This window comes from Neofelis nebulosa, chromosome 2, assembly GCF_028018385.1.
Source record: "Neofelis nebulosa isolate mNeoNeb1 chromosome 2, mNeoNeb1.pri, whole genome shotgun sequence".
Lineage (NCBI taxonomy): Eukaryota > Metazoa > Chordata > Mammalia > Carnivora > Felidae > Neofelis > Neofelis nebulosa.
The window spans coordinates 102764504-102785967 of NC_080783.1; the positions used below are offsets into that span (position 1 = coordinate 102764504).

Below are 21464 nucleotides of genomic sequence, written 5' to 3' on the forward strand. Positions count from 1 at the left end.
AGACACATTTTAATGGGGCAAGGGAATAAAGGATTTGGCCTCTGTGAAAACTTTGCAGATGTCAGGAAAGTAGACCACAGGGTCTGGGGTCAGGAGAACTCATGTTCATGAAATCAGATCTTTGCCCTGGGTGGGCTGTGGGTGGGGGGAGTAGCATTGGGTCAGTGGGAAAATCTCACCATAGACCTGTTTATTTCACTTTTTTTTTCTATGTTCTGAAAGCACAGGCTGCAGTCCTGACGTGGCAGTCCCAAAGCGTGGATAAGTTTCCCCACTCAGGGAGGAGAGGGTGTGGGTGGCTCCGTGAGGCCTTTAATTGCTATTTTAATTAACTTTACGGAGGTATAATTTGTATACTATATCCATTTAGCTTTATTGAGGTATATTTTGGAAACTGTATACACCTTTCAAGCATGAAGTTCAGTATGTTTTGGAACTAATGTGCCAATAAAGACACAGAATACTGCTATCACCCCAGAAATTCCTCTGTGCTCCTGTGCAATCAGTTGCCCCCTAGCCCCTACCCAGGAAACCATGGTTCTGTTTTCTGACACCACAGATGAATGTTGCTTGTTATGAAGCCTAATATAAATGCAGTCCTACACGATGTCCTCTTTGAGGTCTGGCTTCTTTTGCTCATACTTTTGCTTATTATTTTCCACTGCTGATTAATATCCCATTGAATGGGCATACCACAATTTGTTTACCTATTCACCCAATGATGGCCATTTGTGTTGCTGGGTTTTTTTTTTTTAATTAATCAGCAGTTATTTTAAAATTTTTTTTAATGTTTTTTTTTTTTTGAGAGAGAGAGAGAGAAAGAGAAAGAGAGTGTGCGTGCAGGAGAAGAGAGAGAGACAGAGAATCCCAAGCAGGCTCCATGCCAGCCTCGCAGAGACCGACACGGGGCTCAAACTCATAAACCGTGAGATCATGACCTGAGCCGAAATCAAGACTCGGATGCTCACCCATTTGAGCCACCCAGGAGCCCGATTTGCAATCAGCAGTTACCAAGCTTCATTAAGCACCAGGCGATGAGCTAGGTGGGGGGGCCCCCGACCACCACCATCCCACACAGCTAGAAAGAAAAATAAAGTCAAAGAACTTTTAACATTTTTCTTTGGTATGCTTTATACATTGCCTGGATCCCCCTTTCCATTGTCTCTGCTGATGAGCTCAGGCAGATGACAGAATAAGTGGTCAAACAGCCAGGGAGGTACGACGGAAACTCTGGGACCACCACTGGAGACTGGGCTTGCCTGCTTGCTGTGGGGTTTTGTCTGCCTGTTCTGAACACTTGGGTTTGTGATGGCGATTTTTACATCATGCATTAACATGGTTGCCCCAGTGTTCAGCTGGAACGAGGCTGCTCAGAAGTTCTTGATCTGCCGGCTGACCCACCAGCTAAACTAGTTGGGGATCCACTAGTTCATAGAAAGCCCAGCTGTACAGAGACCACCAGGCATGGGGTCCCACTTGCCTGGGACTCCAGCCGCATTACCCCTGTCTGATAAGAGCACCGTGAGCCACTTGGTTGTCACTTTGGAGAACAACAGAACTTGAGGTAACTACATCAGAGCAACTCTGAACACACATTTAAATTCTTCAATCCTTGTAAAAAAAAAAAAGGGGGGGTGGGCGCCTGGGTGGCTCAGTCGGTTGAGCGTCCGACTTCGGCTCAAGTCATGATCTCACGGTCTGTGAGTTCGAGCCCCGCATCGGGCTCTGTGCTGACAGCTCAAGCCTGGAGCCTGCTTCCGATCCTGGGTCTCCCTCTCTCTCTGCCCCTCCCCCGCTCTCACTTTGTCTCACTCTGTCTCTCAAAAATAAATAAATGTAAAAAAAAAAAAAATTCTCCAATCCAATTATACGCACTGGAAAAGTAAAGCCAAACCCCGCATTTCTTGAACAACACGGTCCCAAAGGCAAGTTAACCATTTCAACTGGTGCTCGAGAGAAGAAAACAGCCCGATCCTTGTTCCCAAAGATAAAAGTGTCTGAGTGGAAGACACTTAAGAAGAGACTGTACAGTATTTCCCAAATTGCGTGTTTTGTACTTTATGGGAGATATAAGGGATTTTTAAGGGTCATATTAACAGTGCAGGAGTTTCACATCACATGCTGGCTTGACAGGAGATGCCACTCTCCTGAGGGCCCTTCCACTGATAAACAAGCTTACGCTATTATTGTTCTGTCGGACCCTCATGCCCACCCTGTGGGCAAACAGGGCAACTACCCGTGTCCCCTTTTGCAAATGAGGTCGCTGAAACTTAGTAAAGAGCAGCGCTGGGACCAGGGAGAGTAAGCGATGGATCATTGCAAATGCAGCGTGGGATCCTGTCTTTTTTTTTTAAGATGCTGACATTCTGTTCATCACGGGCTTTTTGCATTTAACTGACTTTTAAAATATCGTGTTAAAATGTTAACGACCTTGATTACTGAATCTCTTTGCACCGGAAGCTGGTGCCTCAATGACCTTATTCTAGGCCCAGCCCTGCAGGCCGAGAGGATTAGCTTGAATCCTATGAAGTATCCATTTACTACGTGTCAAAAAGGGCTGAATAGCAATAATTTTGTAGGGGTCCCCCTAATGGATGCTTCCAGGAAGGAGTCCTACGCGTCTCTGTGCTACGTGTGACTGTTTTATTTTGGGGCGTGCAAAGGTCCTCAGCCTGGCTGCACATAGATCCAACCATGGGGCTTGTGTTATAACCAGAATCTCAGGCTGGGGGGGTGGGGGGTGGGGAGAAATGGTATGTGTGTTCCCAAAAAACTCCTCCAGTGTGAGCTACTGGATTACAGCTTCTGGATCAAACTCGGTCTAGACCAGGCTAGAGAGAGAGAGAATACCCTGGATTCCAATTCTGGCGGCCTCACTTTCTAACCACAAGAGTTGAGGCTAGTTGCACGTTGTAGAGAGTGTTGAGTAACACACGTGTTTAGCACAGTGCTGGGCCCTGAGAAACCCTGGACACCCGTTAATGGTTCGATGCACTGTTACTTGGTGCTGAGGCCCAGAGAAGTGAAAGTCACCCAAGGTCACCCGGCAAGTTCATGAAAGGGTTGGGTTTGTGGCCCAGGTCTTTCTGGCCCCGTATCTACAGCCAAAAGAACCACGTTTGAGATCCACTAAATGCTCCCTCCAAGGATGATGCACTCGGCAACTAGCCCACCGGGAATGAGGGTTACTCCTGGCCAGAGAGGAGCTGACCAGGCAGGGGGAGCAGAAATGAGCAGGTTCCTGTCCCTGGAGGATTGCCCTCCTGCAGGGGAAACCCCCACCCCCACCCCCCGCAGCCTCTACTATCTTCCGTGGCCCAGACTTCTGACTAGAGCTGACAGCTGCTTCCCTTTCCTCGCCTTTAACCTTTCCTGTGCTGGCTTCAGCTCCCCGCACCTCAGCCCCAGCCAGGGACTTCCTGATTACTGAAACCGCAGGCACCACTGGAGACCTCTGCCTTGTGGGCACTGCCAGTAACTCACTTTCCCGAGTTCCTCTCCCGTTTGGCTTTCTGTCACACGCCACACGCCAGAGAAAGTGACTCGGCGGGGCCCAGCTTCATCTCCGGCCACCTCTCCTCCTCACCTCTCGGGTTCCAAGCAGCCCCAAAGTCTCGTGGCGCCTCGGCCCTGAGGCCTCCCTGCCTGTGCGCTGTACTCACCACCCTTCTGACCTGGGAACCCCCCACCCATCTCGCTCTCCAGGCAAAGCCCCGGTCAGCCCTCGAACCCGGAGCTGATCAGCAAGCTCTCTGATGGCCCTGCTGCCTCCAGGCCATTCTGTCAGGGGCTTCGGTGACTGCCTCCTTTAACAGCAGTTTTCTAGAATTCAGTTGTATCCACTTTCTCCCCGCATACCGGACTGTGAGCTCCTTTTGAGGCAAAAGCCGTTCCCTTCATCTCCCCGGAAACCAGGAAGCTCACGTCTCTAGCGATCATAGCCATGCCCCCTGAGCACCCACTGCCTGCCAGGTGCCATCCTGGCCGTTATTCACGGTCTCATCCTTTTAGCCAACAGCCAAACGAATATCACCATCCTATTTAGTTTACGATCGAGGAAAGTGAGGCACTTGGAGCCCGCATGATGTCCCCGTGGTCATACAGCTCCTCTGCGGAGCAGGTGGAATTCGAAACCGAACACTTGAACTTGTAGGGTCTGTGGCTTCACCACCCGGCTATCCATCCAGGAAGGATGGGGAATGCCTGACAAGAGGGAGCTAAGGAAGGGGTTTCTCCCTTCCGGGAGTTCAGGTCTTACTGGGGCCAGAGCAAGCACACGGGCGGACCCACACAGAGCATGGGAAAATACGAGGGGAAACAGAATCAAAAGCCACAATGTGTGCTACCGAGAAGTGCTTCTCCAGCGTGTATGTACCTCACCCGGAAATCTAGTGAAACTGTAGATTTGGATTCACATGGGGACGGGACCCAAGACTGCATTTCTAACAAGTTCCCAGGTGATGCTGATGCTGCTGGTCCCGGGTCCACACTTTAAGGAGCAAAGATGAACCCTGAAGCCAAAGTAGGCCAAAGGAGGCCAAAGGAGGGAGATTTCAGTGTAAGCTGCGGAGGTCCTGGGACAGTGTCCTGGGTCTGCGATGATGGCGGGGCTCTGGTGGGCGGAGGGAAGGGAGGGAAACATCCTCCTTGGGGTCATCCACCACCCTGCTCTCAGGAGCCTGGAGCGAGGGGTGGTTCCAAGGACCTGTGACTTATGCCCTAAAGCCACCTTGACACCCCCCCCCCCCCTTAACGAGCAGCTGCACGGAGCAGGATCTCCACATGTGAATAGCCTGTTTTTGAGAAATGTCCCATTCTGATCATGTCAGGAAACATTTTGCAGATTCAGAAGTCAGAGCCAAAGGGAAGTGCCGTGTGTCCTACAATTAGCTGCAGTGGTTAAATAGGAACAATCTTTCCCCCAAGTGGTTCCTCTTGAGGGGAACATTTCTGCTGGCTGCAGGACTTTTTGGCCATCTATAAAGCTTCACAATGGAAAATAAAGAAATTCTCAAGGAGGACAAGGTCTTGGCTAGCACTGGAGAAAGAGAAACTATCAACCAAACCATGTTCCCTGCTATGGAGACCTTTGAAATCAACGGTAAAGTACTTCTTCCCAGTAATGGCATTCCCTGGTGATGTACTTTTTCTGTTGGCAACATGAGAATGGACAAGGTGATAGGAAGCCTAGGTTTGTACCATAGACTCTCACTAATCCATTTCTGGAATGCTTCAATCTGGAATTCGTAGAATGCGAGTAATAGATGCTGTATCGTTACCATATAGTTGGGGTTGCTTTTTTTGGCTTCGCAATAAATTGTATTCAAATAATTTCCCCAGATTAATGCAGTTACCATACGCTCCTGCTTTTTATTAGCGTCTTATTTGGACACACAGATTGTGCGATGAAATGGCAAAACGAAACAAGAGGGATGAAAAGTTTCCACAAAGCTAAAGCCAGTGCCACATAGTTATTTAATGTAATTCCTTGAAAATTCTTCTAGGTGACTTCCATAATAACTGATGTGTTGATCAGGGAGTGCTTTCTGCATTTCGTGTGGGCTAGGCTATGTTTGTAGCTTCATAATTAGTTTGTCTTAGATTCGCTTCAGGTTTTAAAAATTCAGGCAACTCTGTCGTCTTTATTTTCTCCCTCATTGTTATACAGGTGGTGCATTTTTTAAATCTTCTAGACTTTAAAGTCACCAGGGGGTGTTTTCCACAGGGGATCTCTGGTTTTCCATTCCAGAATATCCTTTCGGAATTGCCTTCTGAACTAATGAGTCATTCCCGCTCCCAGTCTTTTCTAGAAGTTGTATGTTCAGAGCAAGCGAAGTTCTGTCCCCTGGCCTGATTTGTCTCTCCCATCCAGCATTTGTTTGTGCGGTCACTGGCTGGGATTTAAGGGGGTACAAAGATGAGGGGTCGGGTGTTCTGCCTTTAGGAATTTGCAGTGTGGTAACAGAGAACGCATGCACGCAAATGCCTTTAATAATTGTTGGCTATTCAGAACTTGGGGGAATGCAGCATTGCTGATATGTGCCTTTTAAGGTACTGAAAATGTGCAAGCAAAGTCAGCTGATCAAACATATTCAGCACCTGCTGGGCGCTGTTCTCGGCACCGAGGGAACAAGCAAGAGTAAATGGGGAGTCTTCAGTCACGTTGGTGGTGGCAGGAGGATGGCAGGATGAGGCCACCCGTAAACTATTTCTGAACAATTTGTCACCAGCACAGGACAGATCTATGGACAGATCCAACCTGGTCTCATGTGAAGGTCAGAGGCGGGAACTCTTCTAAAGTTGAAAGAATAAAGGGAATTAGTGACAGAAGATGCTGGCTGGAGCAGGAATAGAGGACCACAAGTTTATGATCTATTCATAGGGGATATTTAGAGAAATACAGATGGTTCCATGAGGTGGGGTCAACATTGAGTGGGGAAGTTCAGAGGGGACTGAGACTAGGACCAATTAATTTAGACTTTGTCCTGAAGGCAATGGGGAGCGTTGAACATTTGACATTGGGCAAAGAGGCATTGGTTTGCATTTGAGATTACTTGATGTAAACACAGGACGAGCTACAAAGAGTAACTCTGAGGACAGAGAGAAGCATGGCAGCAAGAGACAATAAGAGGCAATGGTTATGAGGAAGGGAAAGAGAGAATGCTCTGGAAAGATATTAGAAGTCACGTCAGTAGGACTCTAATGGCGGGGCAACGCAAGTGAGGGGGGAGGCCAGCTTCAAGGAGGGATTCCAGCTTTCTGACTTGGTTTACGGAGGCCGCTAACTAAAATTCTGACCAAAAACCGAACGAACAAACAAAACCCTCCAGCTTCATTGGAAGGAACATTTTTCTAAATGCATTGACAACTTCCTGTCTTCTCATACAAAGATCGCGTACCATATGGAACTTTCCAGATGAATACCATTATGAACAGTAATCTCTGTGAGGCTCTGTAACATAGTGACCCCCTCAGGGCTTACTGAAATGAATAAAACTCCTTGCTTCAGCACTAAATGGCTCCAAGCATCTTCCTTTCTTTCTTCCTCCCTTGCTCCCTCCCTTTCCTTATGTCTCCTGAAGATGGCTTTCGTTTTCTGAAGAGACTCAACCTACCGCTGGTCTTGCTGCTCAGAAGGCCCACCAAAACCCCCGGTGTTTCCTCGGGGACCAGTAAGAGCCTACCCCTCCCCCTCAACGGCGGAGCGTCTGGCCTTGAACAAGAAACTCTCCCTTTGTCCCCTGTGTCAGTATCCTTCTGGGATGCGCTCCTGTGCACCTTTTGGAAAATTACGGACATTTTTCTTTACTGAGCTTCCTGCCTTTCCCCCAGCGTGTCTGGTTTCTCAAGAAGGAGCTCTGTTAGCACATCAGGAAGCTCTTGCAGTCCGTGGGATGGAATCTGTCTGGACCTCTCACCCGGAGCCCGCCACTATCTCGGGCCTCACGTCTTGCTTCTTGTACGCCTTCCCACCAATTTCCGTCTGAGAACATACTTCTTGACAGTGAAAACCCCCAAACACACGGGTGGAAAAGTTGTTTGTTCTGCTTAGCAGGAAGCACCGTTCCCCCCAGCGGTGGGTCTAGCTGTCTCTTCTTCCTGCTCTAAAGATGATTTTAAATATTCTCCAAATAGACCTGAACGCTGGGCGCTGACGAGATTGCTGTCACTCCAGGTCCTTGCTCTGACTTTGGTTTTTGTCACGTCACTATTTCTCAGCATCTTTTAGACATCCAGCTCCACCCTTGAGTTCTTTTTTTCCTAACTTTTTATTATGAAACCATTACAGACTCACAGAAAGTTGCAAAAACATGTGTAGGGAAGTCTCTGTGACCCCCCACCCGGTTTCTCCCTCCCGGTGAGAACATCTTGCGTAGCTACAATATCACAACCGGGAAATGGATATTGGCACAACTTATAGAGCTCAGATTTCATTAGTTTTACATGCATTCGTGTGTGTGTGTGTGTGTGTGTGTGTGTGTGTGTGTGTGTGTGAATAGTTCTCTACGAGTTTATCCTATGTGCATATTTGTGTAACGATCACCAGCATCAGAATACCGAACTGTTGCATCACAAGACTCTGTGTCATGTTATCTTTATAGCCACACATACATACCCCTCACCGCCCCCCACCGGCGATCCGCGTCCCCTGGCAATCACCAATCGGTTCCCCAATTCTACAGTTTTGCCGTTTAAAGAATGGTGTATAAACGGAATCACACAGTATGTAACTTTTTTAAGATTGGCTTTTTTTCCACCTAGCACGATTCCCTCGAGATCCATCCAAGTTGGTGTTATGTATCAACAGCTCTTTTTATTAAGGGGTGTTTCTCGTGAGTATTATCCCATGATATGAATGTACCGCAGCGTGTTTAACCACGCACCCCTTGAAAGACGTAACACACTGTTGCCAGTGTGCAGCTACTGCGAATACAGCTGCTATGATCATTTACGAAAAAGTTTTTGTGTAAGCCTAAGTTTTCATTTCTCCGGGATAAACGCCTCCAAGTGCAGCGGCTGCATTCTAAGTGTGGGTTTGGTTTTTTAAGAAGCGGCGGATCTATTCTTCCAGCGTGGCTGTGTCATGTTACGTTCCCACCCGTGACGTACAGCTGACTCAGTTTCTCTGAGTCCTTGCCGGCAATTGGTATTTTTACTATTTTTATCTTAGCCATTCCGATGGGTGCCTGATTGCGATATCCTATTGTAATTTTGATTTGCGTTTTCCTAACGGCTGCTAATGTCTGCAAATATTCTCTCCCAGTCTGTAACGTGTCTTTTCATCCTCTTAACAGTCTTTTACAAAGCAAAAGTATTTAATTCTATGGGGGAGGCCCTACCTAGCAATTTTCCCTTTTACAGATTTACAGTCTAATTTCCCCTTTTGCAGATTTATAGATTTATAGATTTACAGATTTACAGTCTAAGCCCTCTTCACCTGGCCTGAGGGCCCACAAGTCTTCTCTTATGTTTAATTCTAAAAGTTTTATAGGGGAGGTGGGTGAGGGGATGGGCTACACGGGTGATAAGTATTAAGGAGGGCACTTTTGGGGATGGGCACTGGGTGTTATATGTAAGTGATGAATCACTAAATTCTACTCCTGTAACCAATACTACACCATACTTGTCGATGTCGAAACATCAAGTAGCTATTCCTCACATTTTATTCTTTTTCAAGATGATTTTAGCTATTCTACAGTTTGTACCTTTCCATGTAAATTTTAGCATAAGCTTACTGATACCTACAAAAAAAAAAAAAAAAAACCTTTTTGGGATTTTATCGGAATTGTGTTACACTTCCAGGTCAGTTTTGGAGAATTGACATCTTAACTATGTTTAGTCTTACAATCCGTGAACACAGTGCATCTCCACATTTATTTAGGTCTCCGTTTTTGTTTTTTTGGTTTTGTTTTTTAATCAGGGTATTCAAATTTTCAGCCTACACCTCTTGTATACATTTTGTCACCTTCATATCTAAAGAGTTCATTTCCTTTGGAGCGACTGTAAATGCATTATGTTTTAATTGTGATTTCCACCTATTTGTCACGAGTATATCAGCATGTGACTGAATAAGAGAGTAAGAACAGACATCCATGCCTTCTTCCCAATCTTCAGAGCAAATGATCCTGTTTCATTATTATGTATCATGTTAGCTTTAGGTATTTTTAGATGCTCCTTTTTTTTTTTCAAGTTTTATTTATTTATTTTTGAGAGACAGAGTAAAGAAGCACACGTGTGCACACAGGAAGGGCAGAGAGACAGGAAGAGAGAATCCCAAGCAGGCTTTGCACTGTCAGAGTGGAGCCCAAAGCGGGGCTTGAACTCACAAACTGTGAGACGATGACCTGAGCCCTAATCAAGAGTTGAACGCTTAACTGACTGAGCCACCCAGGCACCCCATTAGATGCTCCTTTTTTTTTTAAGTTAAGGAAATTCTATTTTATTTCTAGTTTGTTGAGAGTTTTTACTTATGAATTTATTATTTATAAAGAGAGTTAGAATTATGAATTATAATTATGAGAGTTTCAGTATGAATTTGATTTTGTCAAGTGCTTTTTCTGTGTCCATTATATGGTTATCTGATTTTTCTTCTTTAGCTCATTGATATGGTGGATCATACTGATTGAGTTCTGGATATTGAATCAGAGTTATATACCTAGAAATCCCATTTAGTCATGGTATATATAAATTCTTTTTATACATTGTTTAAAAAGGTTTACTAATATTTTGTGGAGGATTCTTATGTCACATTTCATGAAAGGTACTGATCCTCAGTTCTCTTTTTTTATGTTATCTTTGGTTTGCATTTTCAAGATAATCCTGACCTCCTAAAATGAGTTAGGAACTGTTCTCTACTCTTCCATTATCTTGTAAGAGAGTATGTAAAGCTAGTGTTAATTCTGTTAAAGGTTTGATAGGATGTTCCAATAAAATTATCTGGGCCTTGACATTTCTTTTTCAGGAGCTTTTTCAGTACAAATTAAGTTTATTTAATATATACAGACATTCATATTATGTATTTCCTATTGGCTGAGTTTTGGTAGTTTGTAGTTTTTGAGAAATTGATTCCTTTCTTTCAAGTTGTGAGCATAAAGTCAGTGACAGGATTTTCTTATTTTCTTGTTACGGGCTGCAGGAACTGTGGTGATAGCTCCTATTTGAGTCCTTATATTGATGCTTTGTGTCTTTTCCTCTTTTAACTTTGTGAGTCTTGCCAGAGCTTTATCGATTTTATTGATTTTATTCATGGAACCAATGTTTTGTTCTTTTGATGCTCTCTTTCGTTTTCCTATTTTAAATCTCATTGATTTCTGCTCTGATCTCTGTTATTTTGTTTGTTTGTTTGTTTGTCTGTTTCTGGTTGCTTAGGGTTTATTTTTCTGCTCTCTTCCAATTTCTTGAGCTAGGACCTTAGCTTATTGGATTGAGACCATTCCTTATTTGTAATGTCAGCCTTTAGTGCTGCTATGAATTTCCTTCTCAGTGCTACTTTAGCTGAATCCGATAATTTGATATGTTGTATTCTCACTTTCAATCAGTTGTATTTTTTAAAATTTTTATTTAAGGGGTACCCGGGTGGCTCAGTCAGTTAAGCATCCAACTCCTGATTTTGGTTCATGGCATGATTTCACAGATCATCGGTTCAAGCCCCATGTCAGGCTCTGCACTGACAGCACGGTGCCTGCATGGGGTTCTATGTCTCCCCCTCTCTCTGTCCTTTCTCTGCTCTCCTTCTCTCTCTCTCTCAAAAAAAAAAAAAGAAAATATTTATGACTTTATAGCTCATACATTATTTAATGTTTTTAAAAATTTCCAAGTGTTTAGAGGTTTTCCTTATCTGTCTGTTATTGATTTCTGTTTTGATTCGATTGTCAGGAACCATACTCTGTGCAACTTCACTTCTTTTCCATTTTGTTGGGGTTTGTTTTAGGACCCATGATATAGTCTATCTTGGTGAATATCTCATGTGTGCATGGAAAGAATGTGTATTCTGCTATTGTTGCATGGAATATTCTATAACTGTTCTTTAGATTCTATTGGTTTATGCTGTTGTTCATTTCTTCTATAGCTTTGCTGATTTTTGATCAGTTTCTGAGAGTGGGATGTTAATATCCCCAGTATTATCATGAAATCTGCCATGCTATTATGCATTTTCTCTTTGTTCCTCTGGTTCCCATTTTTTTTCTTATCTGACTTTCCTATGAGTTGCTTGAACATGTTTTAGAATTCCATTTTGACTTATTTATATTTTTTGTTTGTTTTTAGTTCATCATTTGAAATAGTTTTCTTAATTTTTTTTTTCTGAGCACTACACCGTACATATATAATTTATCACAGTCTACGGACATCAACATTCTACCACCTTCAGTCGAGTGTAGAAATCTTATTTCCGTTTATGTCTTTTGAGCCTTTCCAGTTTTGAAATGTAATCATCTTAAACATTTCCTCTACATGCACTAGGTATCACATAATTATGATTTTTTTTTTCAAACATCAAATGTGATTTTAAAGGGGCGCCCAGGTGGCTCAGTCAGTGAAGCCTCCGACTTCGGCTCAGGTCATAATCTCATAGTTCGTGAGTTCGAGCCCTACATTGGGCTCTGAGCTGACAGCCTGGAGCCTGGAGCCTGGAGCCTTCTTCTAGTTCTGTGTCTCCCTCTCTCTCTCTGCCCGTCCAGTGCTCATGCTCTGTCTCTCTCTCTCTGTCAAAAATAAATAAACATTAAAAAAATTGTTAAGAAATCGATTTAAAAAAATGTGATTTTAAAAAATCATGAGAGGGGCGCCTGGGTGGCTCAGTCGGTTAAGCGGCCGACTTCGGCTCAGGTCATGATCTCACGGTCCATGGGTTCGAGCCCCGCTTCAGGCTCTGTGCTGAAAGCTCAGAGCCTGGAGCCTGTTTCCGATTCTGTGTCTACCTCTCTCTGACCCTCCCCCGTTCATGCTCTGTCTCTCTCTGTCTCAAAAATAAATAAATGTTAAAAAAAAAATTAAAAAATCATGAGAGAGATGGCCTAAACACATCTCCATGTTTACTCATTCTTTTTTCTTCTTCTTTCCTTTTGCAAGTGCTATGCTTTCTGCTGTTATCATTGCCCTTCTGTCTGAAGAACTTCCTTCGGCCATTCTTCCTTTCTTTTTTTTTTTTTAAGATTTTATTTTTATTAAAAAAAATTTTTTTAATGTTTATTTTTGAGAGAGAGACAGAGACAGAGAGAGAGAGAGAGGTAGCACGAGCAGGGTAGGGGCAGAGAAAGAAGGAGACACAGAATCTGAAGCAGGCTCCAGGCTCCGAGCTGTCAGCACAGAGCCTGACGCGGGGCTCAAACTCACAAACTGTGAGATCATGATCTGAGCCGAAGTTGGACACTTAAGCAACTGAACCACCCAGGCGCCCCAAGATTTTATTTTTAAGTAATCTCTACACCCAACCCATAACCCTGAGATTAAGAGTCACAAGCTCCACTGACAGCCAGACAGGCGCCCTCTGTTAGCCCTTCTGTAAAGGTAGATCTAGCAGCAATAACTTCGTGTAGTTTTCCTTCATCTGAGAATATCTTTATTTCCTGTTCATTCTTAAGGGATATTTTCACTGGATACAGTTGATAACTCATTTTCTGAGCACATGAAAAATGTCATGTCACTTCCGCTTTCAGGTGAGAAATCTGCTATCATTCAAATCGGTATGTCTATAGGTCATGAGTCATTTTTTCTTGGCTCCCTTCAAGATTTTTTCTTTTTCTTTAGATTTTTAATTTTCTTGGCATGTAGGGCTGTTTTTTCCCCAGCTTTTTTACTTGTGATGTGTCTTGTTATTGAGTGCTTTGAATTTATCACGTTTGGGGTTTGCTCAGCTTCTTGAATTGGTAGGTTTGTGACTTTCGCCAGATTTGAGAAGTTTTCAGCCACCATTATTTCTTTAAATATTGTTTTCGGCTTCATGCTCTGGGACTTTAATGACATGAATGTTATGTGTTTTGCTATTGATACATAGGTCTCTAGGTCTCTTTATTTATTCTTCTAGTCAATTTACTCTTTTCCAGAAAGCGTGATTTCTATTGTTCTATCATTTAGTTCATTGATTCTTTCCTTCATCACATTTATTGCACTGTTGAGCCCATCCAGTGAGATTCTTTTTTTAATTGGTAGTTTGAAGTTCTACAATTCCATTTGGTTCTTTTTTATATTCTCTATTTTTTCGTATATTAAAAAAATATGTTTGGGGTGCCTGGGTTAAGCATCGGTTAAGCGTCCGACTTTGGCTCAGGTCATGATCTCACGGCTCATGGGTTCGAGCCCCCGGGTCGGGCTCTGTGCTGACAGCTCAGCGCCTGGAGCCTGCTTCAGTTTCTGTGTCTCCCTCTCTCTCTGCCCCTACCCTGCTCATGCTACCTCTTTCTCTGTCTCTCTTTCTCTCTCAAAAAGAAATAAACGCTAAGATTTTTTATTTTATTGTTTAAAAAGTATTTGTAATTGAGCGTTAAAGCCTTTTTGTTTTACCCGCTCTCAAGTCCTTATCAAATAAGTCCAATGTTTTTGACACCTGCCTATTATCTTCTCTCATTCAGGTTGCCATTTTCTCTGTTCTTGGTATGATGAGTGGTTTTCCGTTGTATCGTGGACACGTTGTGTAGTATCTTAGGAGACGCTGGATCCTTTTAAATCTTCTGTTTTGGTAGAAAATCACATCGCTGGTATCACATGCATTCTGGCCCATGTTGTGGGCTGTGGTTCCAATATCAACTTAGTTTTCAGAGCCCTCACTACGCTGTTCAGGTCTACTTTGTTCCCCTGATGCTATGGGTATCCTTGCTGGTTCCCTTCTGGTGCCGCCTGCAGGGGCAGAAGATACTTCCTCAAACTGTCCAGTGGTGCTAGGTGGGGGGTGGAGACATCAAGCCAATAGGGCAGAAGCCACTTTCCTGGGCCTGCCCACCAGCAGCCTCGTGCTGGGTTCAAGGCGGGGTGGGCGGGGGGGGGGGTGCTTCTGCACCCACCAAAGCCAAATCTGCCACAGCACAAGGAGCTGGGAGAGGGCAAGCCTGGGAACCCTAGAGTCTGCGTACGGATTTTTTTTTTCTTCGTGGAGATCTTTTACAGAATTGAAATTTTATTTGCCTCTGGAGCCACATTTTCATTGGGAGTCAAACAATAGAGCTGCCACGTTTCTGAAAACTGTTTCTCTAAACTCTTCAGCCAGACTCACCACGGTTTGCTCCGGGGAAGCTCTTTCTAGCTCGCCAGCGGCTTCTTTCATTCTCTCGTCTCAGACTGCTCTTCCTTGTTGGGGAGATCCAGTCTGGAGGAGAAGTTCCTTCGCAGTTTCTTCTACTCCCTTAGAGCTTAAATGATCGGCATAGACGGTAAAGAATTTATCAGATTGGGGCACTTGGGTGGCTCAGTCGGGTAAGTGTCCGTCTCTTGATTTTAGCTCAGATCATGACCCCACCGTTTGCAAGTTCGAGCCCCACCTTGGGCTCGGCATTGACAGCGCGGAGCCTTCTTGGGATTCTCTCTCTCTCTCTCTCTCTCTCTCCCTCTCTCTGCCCCTTCCGTAACTCTCTCTCTCACAATAAATAAATAAAAACTTTAAGAAGATTCATCCCGAATCTTATTTAAAAAAAAAAAGAAAACTTTATCAGATTATCAGCTCTGTACAAAGTCAGTTAGAGAAATGCCATTCCCAGTTTCTAAAATACCTTGCCTCTGTGTTACATGATAGCTCTGGCTTAAAAAAGCACCCTTGTTGGGGCACCTAGGTAGCTCAGTTGGTTAAGCGGTTAAGTGTCCGACTTCAACTCCAGTCATGATCTCACAGCTTGTGGGTTCGAACCCCACGTCGGGCTCTGTGTGGACAGCTCAGAGCCTGGAGCCTGCTTCGGAGTCTGTCTCCCTCTCTCCGCCCCTCCCCCACTCATGCTCTGTCTCTCTCTTTCTCTCTCTCTCTCTCAAAAATAAGTAAACATAAAAAGAAAAAAAAAGCATCGTGGGCCTGAGTGAACACCCCTGAACTACTCCCATCATACTATCATGTCTGGTTTTCCTTTCATCATCCTTACTCAAATGCCTTCCACCCCTCCGACCATCTGGTTTGAACATACTCGTATTTTCATATGTTAACTAACTTGAATCTAAATATGTTTTAAAGCCGTTAAAGAAAGCTATGTGTCCCCTTGCCAATTTAATTATACTAAAATGTGAATTAAAGAAAAGAGAATATCTGTATTTTCCATGCTGGCCCTCATTGCCACCTCTGACCTCTCTAACACCGTGTCTCTGAAGCACACTATCTTTCTATTCCCATTGTTTCCTTGGCTTTAGTGCTGTCTGGTTTGTGAGTTCGAGCCCCGCATCGGGCTCTGCGCTAACAGTATGGGGTCTGCTTGGGATTCTCTCTCTCTCTCTCTCCCTCTCTCTTTCTCTCTGCCTCTCTCTCTATATATATCTTAAAACAAACTTTTTTTTTACAAGGTGTAGTGCTGTCTACAAGATTGTATTCATCGTCCGCCATCTTCTGTTAAACGCAAGGCCTCCCTTGTGCGTTGCCCATCCTTGCCACAATGACACGCTTACCTGAGGTCTGCCGTTGCATTCCTGATGCTTTCCCAACACTTCTAACCTGGCAGTGCTCCACTCTGCACGTGCTCAGCGCCCAACCTCTGCGGCCACTCATTCATCCATTGAATATTCATCTTCCGGCACGTCGCGTGTGGTCTACACCACATTGGTGCCAGAAGGCAGTCCAAGAAGCTTCCGGGCTATTTGGGGGAAACTGAGACATAAACAAGACACGGTTCAGGGAGATGGATGCCTCATCAAGCGGAAACCCGGGGCGATGTGGGGAGGCAGAGTGGGATCCCACCTAACCCAGGGGAGTCAGAGAATGCTCCTGGAGCAGGAGGAGCTCCGCCATGGTCCCCAAAGATGAGGGGGAATTAGTCACGCAGAAGGGAGGAGGCAGGGCCATGTACTCAGAGGAGATACATGGCCTGGAATCAGAAGGGTGTCACCACGAGTGGTCCGGCCTGACTCTTGGTCAGGGTCCACGTGGGGTGTGGTGTGGAGGTGTAGCCATGGGACAACTGGCTGGCAGGAGGTGAACAGGACTGTGGGCAGTGAACAGCCGCTGGAGGGCTGAAGATAGGGAAGCGACTTGGCCAAGTTGTGTGTCAGAGTGCTCACCGAGGCCGCCGTGCGGGCCCCCCTTTTGGGAGGGGCAGTGCGGGGGACAGTCTGTGCTAGATGAAGCGTAACCAAGTGCCACTAACTAAAAAACCACCCAATCAAATAACCACTCCTCTTGCCTCTGCCAGAGCCATCTTGAGACCACCATGCATTAGACGACGCCAACGCAGAGGCATGTGCCCTGCAGGTGGCTGGAAGGATCATCAGCAGAATAGTAACGGTTCCACAGGTGGTGGAAACTAGACGCGAGGTTCCTCTACACCGTCACCTACCACAAAGCGCAAAAAAAAAAAAATGTGTTCACCACCCCTGCCTCCCTCCCCTGGGAGGCTCACCTATGATCCCTTTTGCCCTCACACCTGCCCTTGGAGTTCATTGCAAATGCATTTTTCCAAGGGCGACTGTCAGTGTAGGTTGATGAGGGAAGCTCAGGCCTTGGGGTTAGACGGACCCAGGGACACATGCCTGTTGTGTTGCCCTAACTTCTCTGAACACCAGGTCTGTACAAAGGGATAATCACACCTACCTTGCAGGATTGCGGGAAGCATTAGAGATGATAGAGGACAGTGCCTGGCACCGAGTAGGCCGGCTCCCCACCTTTGGATGCCCCAAAGTGGGGAGACAGCTGGAATGGGGAAAACACTGGAGTTAGAACCACCGTGGCCTCCTTTTGTAACACCCCAGACTGGAAACAGCTTGTCAACGGGGACATTATCTGCAGGAATTGTGGCTCTTGTCTTTAAGGAATATCAGGCAGCTGTTAAAAGAATGGCCCAATCTCTCTCTACAAAAAGACAAAAGACAAACAAACAAAAGACTGGAGGAATGTCCGTAGAAAATCACTCATTGCAGAAAGCAACGTGCTGTATTATATGTAATATGACGTCATCTGGGTAAAATCGAAAGAAAAAACAAGTCCATTCAGCAGGGTACGGGTTTGTCAGTTTCCACGAATAAGCAGGACGAAGGCCACACCCCAGAACGCCAGCAAAGCTTATGTCAGTGGGTTAGGACGCCAAGGAACTCAGGTCCCCTGAAGTCCCTGATGACGAGATCATTAACCTTTGCAACGCTCTCTATATTGTTTGATAAATTATATTAAGCAGGTTGTGTTTTTATAATTACATAATCTAAAGACAAAGAAAGCCAAAGCCTGAACCTGATTTCCAGATCTGCATCTCACGACCTGATAGGTTTTTCAACTTCTCCGAACCTCACCCACAGTTTATAAAGAGGCAACAAGCATCCTCCTCCCAAAGTTTTGAAATTTAAGTATGTTCACTCATTAATTCATCCGCCGAACGTCTCTTGAGAGCCCTCTACTTCTAGGCACTGGAAGGGGCTTTGGCAGTGAGCCTGGTTTAAGGACTGCACTCTTCCAACTGATGACGTGTGGCATGGGTGTTTGTGTGCCCAGCACACCAGTGAGTGACCGATGATGGCATTTCCTGGCTTGTGGGAAGAGGAGGATCGGGGGAAGACTTGGGGGTAGTGAGACATTGTGTCTTTACCCTCGACCTCACGGGGTAAAGACCTCACGGTCTTTACCCTCCCCTCACACAGAGGGGAATCGGACGCAGTTTGGGGCTCCCTGTTCTCTGCCTTCTACAATAGCCACCTTCTACCGGGGTTGTGTTTCAGATCCGAAGTCCAGGAAGAGAAAGGCGGCTAACTGCTTCATGGTCATGGTGGCCATCTACCTGGTTCTCCTCACCGCAGGTGCCGGGCTGCTGGTGGTAAAAGGTAAAGAGATCTGGTGCTGTCTGGTGCTTCCTGGGCTGACAAAGGGCTCAGGTTTGAGCGAAGAGCCCTGGGGTCACCTGTGGAGAGAGAGTTCTTAGTCCCTGAGCAGCTACATTGATGGAGGGAGTGGGGAGTGGCCAGGGAGGAGTGTGTGTGTGTGTGTGTGTGTGTGTGTGTGTGTGTATGTATGAGAGAAAGAGACAGAGACATATTGATAGAGAGAGAGAGAAAGCACATGTGAACCTATGTGTGTCTAGAGCGGTGAACAGTGCGATAACTTCACCCAGGATGTCATGTGTGTCTTTCATCAAGGATCCCCAGCGTCTGGGTGTGAAAGGGCTCTGTTGAGTGGATTGTTCATTTTATTTTTATTATTTTTTAAATTTTTAAAATGTTTTTATTTATTTTTGAGAGAGAGAGAGAGACAGAGCGTGAGTTGGGAGGATCAGAGAGAGAGAGAGAGACACACAGAATCCAAAACAGGCTCCAGACTCCAAGCTGTCAGCACACAGCCCCATGCGGGGCTCAAACTCATGAACCGCGAGATCATGGCCTGAGCGGAAGTCGGACGCTTCATCGACTGAGCCCCCCGGGGGACCCCCGGTTGTTCATTTTAACATGATCTTACTTTCAAAGTGTCCCCAGTCCAAATGTTAAGGTCATGAAGCAATTCCACCCGCAGACACTGAAGTCATGCAAGAACATCGTGTGCTCAGCTGTCATAAACATGTGTCACTCGCATATTAAGGTCACACGTGATTAGATCACACCAGTACATTAGTCATCATACGTTCACACCCAGAGTATCCAGGAAGGCTGAAGGTTGATCGCGATGCTGTGGGTACATCCCTAGGCCACGCAGGAATATTCTATGATGTGTAACGTCATGCCCGGTATAAAGCACACATGTGCAAGATACGGAAAGAGCTCTGTGCTCACGTTAGGTCCTCATAACACATGACATGTGTGTTTAGTATTCAGGACCCACAGAAGCCATGCACATATGACACAGGAATGTCAGGGACATGCTCACATGCCCGGGGCTTTAATGAGGTCCCTAAGAGAGTGTTGTGGGGTGGGGGTGGGGTGTCCAGTTCTGAATCTTCAGGAGCGGCTCTCGGCCCTGGAGATGCACTTCACCAATGGAACGCTGGCCGCCGAGGACAACCCGTCCTTCTTTCTGCTCCAGTCAATGCCCGTCCCGCACCTCCCTGGGGGCGCGCTGGGGCTACAAGTCTTACAGGCCCAGATCACCCAGGTCCACACCAGGCAGGAGCATCTGCTGCGGAAAGTGGACAACTTCACTCGAAACCCAGGTTTGGCCCCCTCCCCTTGCACTGGGACCCTTCAGAGGATGGAAAGTAGGGGCTGCTGGCTCATGGGTAAGGGGATCTTTGGGCCTGAAAGTCCTTCCCCGGCAAAGAGAGCATTCCAGAACCCAGAGTATGAGACCCTGGGGCCCAAGACAAGGGGTGAGAGCCAAATGGACGGGCATGAGGTTACAGCCCCATCGGGGGCTGCAGACAGTGGGTCAAGAACCTAGGGTGCAAGTGCCCTATCCAAGCAGAGTATGACCTCCGAGAACCAGGGACCAGAGCAATCGGCCCAAGGCCAGGTCTTAGTCACAAAGCCCACAGATGGATCTAGAATGTTTGGGAAGGTGGGTAAAACACAGAGCCTGGGACGATTCCCAAGACCACTCCCGTGCAGCCAACTAATACTGGCTCGTGGCTGAAGAGAGCATCACGGAAGGCACCAAGCCGGTCCAGGTCACGTGGGAACCCTGGAGGGAGGGGGCAGTGGGCCTGCTGGGGAAGTGTGGTGGCTTGGAAGATAGGGCTGCACACGGGAGAAAACAGAGCGGACGGTGGAGATGCCAGTGCCCTCCGCCTTCCCTCGGTCTTCCCTGGGCCAGGCGAGGCTGTCCGCCATTGCACCTGCCACCCTCTGGCTGTGCCCGCGCAGGAAGAGCTGATCTGGGCCAAACCGGCTCCTAGGTGTGATCTGTTTGCAGCGTTCACACTGTGGCCCGGAGCTCCGGCTCTTCTGTCTCCAGAGACAGCCTTGGGGGCTGATTCCATGACGGTGGTTCTGTGCCCAGGGGAGCACATGCTGAAAGGACTCAGGGTCCAGGTGGGCAAATCCCTCAGAGGCTGCGTCGTGAGCGCAGACAGAGGCCAAGCCCTGATGTGAGGAGAGGTGACAGCCGTGGTAGATGGGCGGAGTCCAGGCTTAGCCGCTCAGACACCGGGACCAGCCCTCTCTTCATTGACATACAGAGGTGGTGATCCACAAGAGGGGCCCTGCCTTTAACCTGAGGCTCTTCCTTTGTGGGTTTGGCTCCAAGGTCTTCTGACCACACAGGGAAGACTCCGGGGGTCTCAACCTTCTCTCCACACTTCTGCAGCTCCCAGGGATCTACAGCTCTCCGGTGCAGACCACTACCTGCAACCAAACATCCGGCTTTCTCGAAAACATTCATTCCTGGAAAATACCCGAGCGTTGGGCCCCTGTTGTCCAAATCCCCCGTTTGCCTGAAGCCCCTGCTCCTCAGCCCCGAGGGCACACAGCCTTCCAGCTCTGAGCTGGGTGCGCCCGCCCGGCCCAGCCTACAACCCTCTCTTCTCCCCTTGCAGAGCTGTTCGGGATCAAAGGGGAACGAGGCGCTCCAGGTACGTTCGTTTCCGCTCTGACCCACGTCGCCCGCTCCCCACAGCCTTCCCCCAGGGGCTCCTGGGCCTGTGCTTTTCTGGGCCTCAACCCCAGCTTACCTCCCACTGGCCTCCAGAGCCCCCCTACAAACTCACTGGTCCTCAGTTGGGTCTGCTCTCTGTTCCCTGACCGTGCTGGGATTCCCAGCCTCTGGGCCTCTACCCTGCTCCTTGCCTGAAATGAGAAGTGACCTCTCCATCCACCGCGCCCAGCCGATTCTAAGCCATCTTCCAAGGCCAACCCACGTGCATCCCCCCTGCTCCTTCTCCTCCTGGCGTCCCTGCTGCCCATGCAGGACTCCCCCTCTGTCTCCCATAAGCACT

At 46.8% G+C, this 21464-nt stretch overlaps 1 protein-coding gene across 1 annotated transcript in view; it reads left to right on the forward strand.

Moving 5' to 3' along the window:
• Positions 1-4901: 4901 nt before the first annotated feature.
• Positions 4902-21464, forward strand: part of MARCO (macrophage receptor with collagenous structure) — a 39604-nt gene continuing 23041 nt past the window's right edge. The window contains exons 1-4 of the mRNA XM_058715490.1: positions 4902-5101; positions 18328-18429; positions 19524-19745; positions 21066-21101. Of these exons, the coding sequence (XP_058571473.1) occupies positions 4993-5101; positions 18328-18429; positions 19524-19745; positions 21066-21101 (469 nt within the window). The 5' untranslated portion in view covers positions 4902-4992. The remainder of the gene's footprint in view (positions 5102-18327; positions 18430-19523; positions 19746-21065; positions 21102-21464) is intronic.